This window comes from Crocodylus siamensis, chromosome 2 (genome assembly GCF_052110815.1).
Source record: "Crocodylus siamensis isolate JL-2025a chromosome 2, ASM5211081v1, whole genome shotgun sequence".
Taxonomy (NCBI): domain Eukaryota; kingdom Metazoa; phylum Chordata; order Crocodylia; family Crocodylidae; genus Crocodylus; species Crocodylus siamensis.
This window is the reverse complement of record NC_143396.1, coordinates 294268375-294273332: the sequence shown is the minus strand read 5'-3', so window position 1 is coordinate 294273332 and position 4958 is coordinate 294268375. Positions and strand designations below refer to the sequence as shown.

At 64.1% G+C, this 4958-nt stretch overlaps 1 protein-coding gene across 1 annotated transcript; it reads right to left on the bottom strand.

Moving 5' to 3' along the window:
* Positions 1-152: 152 nt before the first annotated feature.
* MGAT2 (alpha-1,6-mannosyl-glycoprotein 2-beta-N-acetylglucosaminyltransferase) lies at positions 153-1730 on the bottom strand. The gene has a single exon (XM_090034438.1). The coding sequence runs from the start codon at positions 1623-1625 to the stop codon at positions 285-287; it is 1341 nt and encodes a 446-aa protein (XP_089890564.1). The 5' UTR covers positions 1626-1730; the 3' UTR covers positions 153-284.
* Positions 1731-4958: the final 3228 nt, after the last annotated feature.

The window sequence follows — 4958 nt, the reverse complement described above, 5'->3', positions numbered from 1 at the left end:
CACTGACAGCCGATTTTGTTTTCAGTAAACGCACAACAGTTGCTTTTTGCACCTGGGTGCAGGTTGCACACCAGGAGCGCAGCCCAAGACTAGGACCCGCCCTGCCTTGCCATGTCTCCCCACCTCCCCGTGACAAAGGACAGTTCTGGGGCACCTTTGCCACGGGCATTTATTCATTCTTAAAGCAGAAACCAGGTCACAAATGCGCCGACCCACTCCAGCGTCCGACCCGCTCGGGGGGAGGAGAAAGAGGGGTGAGGCAAGGGGGCCCCTGGCCCGACAGCTCACTGTAACTTGTGGTAGCTCTTGCAGAGCTCGTGGTCGCGGATGTCTCCCCAGCCGCCGTTCTTGACATGGGGGGCAACGGGGGCCAGCGGGTAGCGCTTGCTGATACTCATGGTGTCGGGGAAGAGGTGCTGCTGGTTGGCATCCAGCAGGGCATCCACCTTGGCGACCAGGGCGCCGGGCCGGCAGGTCTGCTTGTGGTGCATGCCGCAGTCGTTGCCGGTGTGGAAGACACGGGGCACCTCGGGCACCAGCACCTTCCAGAAGCGTGGCAGGCAGGCCACGGTCAGGTGCTGCAGCGTCCAGTCCCAGTTGTAGTCGTCGTAGGTGCAGAAGGCGTCGGCGCAGGCCCGCAGCTGCTGGTAGGTGTCCCGCCCAAAGGCCATGCCCATGTTGTGCTCTGTGGAGCGCCACGTCTTCAGCTCCACCTTGTCGGCACGGCCCGCGAATGCCGCCGCCTCGCCCTCCCCCCCGCCGCCCCGGTGCCGGCCTGGAAGCCCGTAGCTGCCCAGCGCCAGCACCTGGCAGTCGGGGCAGTGGCGCTGCTGCAGGCCCTGCAGGTGGGCCAGCACGTGCAAGAAGTCGGGCGCCACGTAGTGGTCCTCCTCCAAGAAGACGATGGGGCCGGGCAGGTCGCGCAGGGCGCGCACGCGGCCCCACAGGAAGTGCAGCTTCCACCACCAGTGGTGCTTGGCCTGGGCGAAGGGCGCCTCGCGGTAGTGGCCGAAGGCATCGGGGAAGGCGGCGTTGAGGCAGCCGGTGCGGCGGGCGGCGGCCACGCCCAGGTCGCGGGGGCAGTCGCGGGGGTCGCGGCCCGGGAACTCGTGGGGGTAGAGCTGCAGGCTGAAGGGGAAGAAGACCTGCAGCACGGCGCAGAAGTCCACGGCGCGCGCCAGCGCCTCCAGCTCGGCCGACCACACGTCGTGGCTCAGCACCAGCAGCGCGCGCTCCACGCCCCGCGCGCGCCGCAGCGAGCCCAGCAGCAAGCGCAGGTGCTCGGCCCGGGCGTGCACCTGCACCACCAGCGCCACCTCGGCGCGCGGGAACCGGCCCGCGCCCAGCACGCGCTGCTCGAAGTTGCGCCGGTACACGAGCGCGCGCAGCCACGTCGCGTTCACGCCGCCCGTGGGGCCGGGCGCGGGGGCGCTGGCGGCGGCCGGCTCCGAGGTCGCTGAGGCGTTGAGGGCGGCGGCGGCGGGCGGGCTGCCGGGCCGGCGCGTGGCCGTGGCCGGGGGGTCGCGGCGGGGCGCTCGGCCGACCGAGCCCCACAGCGCGAGCGCGCAGGCGGCCAGCGCCAGCGCCAGCAGCAGCACCTTGCGCTTGTGCACGCGCAGCCGCATGGTCCCGGCCTAGCGCCTCATGGCGGCGGCGCCCGGGGCGGCGCGGAGCCCCGGCGGGCGGCGACGGCGGCGGCGGCGGCGGCGGACGCGCTGTCACGGCATGGCCCCGCCCCCTGCCGCACACGTGGACGCACGCCATTGGCCGCGAGCCGCCGGCGCCCCCCTCCTATTGGCCTGCACCGCCGCGCTGCCTGATGACGTCTCAACGGCAGCGGAGGGGCGGCGCGGGGTGAGGGCGTGTGTGGTGGGTGGTCGTTGGACGGCGTCACGCGCCGCCCGTTCCCCTCAGCTCCTTCAGCCGGTGCTGTCCCCAGCCCCCGCCCCAGCCCGTGCAGCGCCCTCTCCAGTGTGTGCACATCCTCTCGGTAGCGGGGGCCGCAACCGGACAGGGCTGCAGATGCGGCCTCCCCAGCGCGGAACAGAGGGAAGAATCGCTGCCCTCGATCTCCTGGCAACGCTCCTAGCAGTGCAGCCCAGGGTGCCGGGAGCCCTCTTGGCACCGAGGGCGCACTGCTGGCTCCTCTCCAGCTTCCCCCAGGTCCTTGTCTGCAGAGCTGCCGCCCAGCCCGTCCCCCCCAGTGCCTGGGGTTGCTCCCTCCCCAGGCCCGGGCTTGTCGAACCTCATGAGACTTCAGTCGTCAAGCCGTGAACCCCGCAGCGGGGACCAGCCTGCCGGCCAGTACCACCCTCCTTTTCCTTTCTCCGCTTGGAGGGTGAGGTGCCCCCCTGCGAAGCGGGCTGTGCTGTTGGAGCCAGGCAGCAGCAGGATCGTCTTGACGTCAGCGCCCATTGGTGCCGCCATCGGGACTTGACATCAACACCTGTTGTCTTGAGGTGCGAGCGAGGACGTTCACTAGCGAACCTGCCATGAGCACCGTGGCAGTTCCCCAGCATCGACCTGCACTTGTCCGCAGCAGGTTCCCCGGCATCGACCTGCACTTGTCCGCAGCAGATGTTTCGGCTGCGCTGCGACCTCGGCTCGCAGCAGGGAAGGATGATATCAGGACCCTCCGTGCCAGGTGTGCTCCAGATATGTACCAGCCCCAGGCCCTGCAGGGCCTGTAGGAACGTGAGAACCGCCATGGACTAGGTCAGGCCCACGTCCATCTTGCAGAGGGCTTGACCCCCTGAGCCACTGACCTGGGGTCGAGTCTGAAGGGGACAGGGAGCTCCCTGTGCTGACCGTCGTGCCTGAGGAGGAGGAGTCCCACGGCCTGGTGTCCTGCCTCACTCTTCCGTATGGACTTCAAAGTAGTGATGGCCATCTCGCTGTGCCTGAAGTCTGTGCCAGTGGCGATCCGCCCCAACCACACACAGTGCTGGGGAGAGCCATCTCCAGCCATCTGTACCTAGTGCGGGACCTTCTTGAGCTCGCTCACTGGGAGGACTTGTCATTCACCCTCCTGTCCCTCAACCAGAAGAAGGTTTTTGACAAGGTGTATCACAGGTACATCACAGGCACTCTCAGGGCTTTTGGCTTTGCTCCCCACTTTGTGCATGGCCAAGCTGAACTGGTTGCTGACAGAGCCCATCCCATTCAAGCGGGGAGTACATCAAGGTTCCTGCTGTCAGGCCAGCTCTACACCATCACCCTCGAACTCTTCCTGCGCAAAAGCAGATGGCAGGACTGGTGCTCCAAGAGCTGGCCATGAAGCTGGCCCTGTCCGTGTGTGCCAATTACATGCTCCTCATTGTTCAGGACACAGGTGCCCTGGCGCAGATGGAGGCCTGCCAGTCAATCTACTTGGTGGCCTCCTCTACCCGGGTCAGCTGGGTCAAGAGCTCTGGCCTGATAGTGAGTAATGGGTGGCAGGTGGGTTTGCTCCCACCTGTGCTCTAAGGCATCTGCTAGGATGTGGCCTTGCTGTTCTACCTGGGGGTCCACCTGTTCCTTAGTCACTCTGGAGAGCTGGCACCAAGAGGTCAGGGTGTCGAAGCGGCTGCAGTGCCTCTTTTTGTGGGAAGGTGCTGGTCATCAACCAGCTGGTCCTGTCTATGCTCTGGCATCTCTTCAACACCCTGCCTAGGGCACCTGGGGGTCTCCAGGTATGGGCGCTGGGGCTCTCCTTGCCAAGGTCCTGCTGAAAAACCCATAGCTGGTGGTGCTGGTGATGGGGATGATGGGGGCTAGGACCATCCTCCGGCACACCCAGGGCAGCCCCATCAGGGACCTCCTGGACTATACGCGGCAAGGGTGTGCAGATCCCACTGCGTTGGCCTGGCACATGGATCTGCCCACACTGCATGCACTTTGATGCCACTCCAGGAGGTCAAGCTGTCCTGCCAAACACTGCCCTTGCCTATATCGACCAGGGTCTGCGCAAGTGCAGTCCCTGCCCTCGGTATCCCCAAATCCTAAAGAACTTTCCTTGGGGTCCCTACCTAAGCAGGCTGCATGGCATTCCCCACCACACCATCTCAGCAAGCTGGAGGTTAACAAGTGCTGTCAAACCACCACCTCTATGCGCTTGTGGTCTGCACCCTCCACCATCCTGTCCTCATGTCCTGGGACCTACTTGATGAAGATGAGGGCCTCGGGTGGATGAGCATGTATTCCACCTTGATCCCACAGATGACCGGGGACCTCAGCTGGCAGCTCCTGCATGGAGCTGTCACCATGGGCATGTATCTGGCATGGTTCATGGATGCCCCAGACACCTGCCCCTGCTGTGAGCAGAGGGAGACCCTGATGCATGCCTACCTGGAGTGCGCCAGGCTCCAGCCCCTTCACCGCCTCCTCCAGAGCCTCCTTCTGAGGTGCTGGCTGTACTGCTTCTCTCACTTGTTTGTTTGTGCACCCATGGCCCCACAAGCCCCAAGACCTCCTAGTTCTGGCTAAGCTAGCTATTTACCTGACCAAGAAGGAGGCTTTGGCCAGGAAGTCCCCCGAGGCCATTTTCCTGTCCCTTGTCCGCTTACTTTTCTAAGCAGCTTCACTGAGCACTGTCCACTGGCTCTTTGGACTCATTCAGGGGCCAGCAGGCAATGTCCAGCATGCCCTGCTCCGTATCCCTCCTCGGTGCACTCGTTATAGACCTTTGACCTTCACTCCCATCCCTATTTTTCCTTTAGTTGTCTCAAGAAATCAGTGTTATGTCTTTAGTGGCCTCCCCCTTAGAGGAGGCTTGTAGTTTTACTTGGTGGACCTAGGCCCACACCAATGGCATAACAAATAGGCCTGTGTCACAGCTGCAAAGAATGGATGCTGAAAGAGAGTGACCTGGGTCTGACCAGGGTCTTCCCCTATTCCTCTCTCCCTTGCAGCCTCCAGCCTTTAACGTCCAGGAAGTTCTGATTCAGAGGCTGTGTCCCTCACTCCCTGCTCAGTAGCTC

Bases quoted from the DNA above. Each gene is read 5' to 3' on its own strand.
- MGAT2 (XM_090034438.1), bottom strand. From the start codon at position 1,625: ATGCGGCTGCGCGTGCACAAGCGCAAGGTGCTGCTGCTGGCGCTGGCG.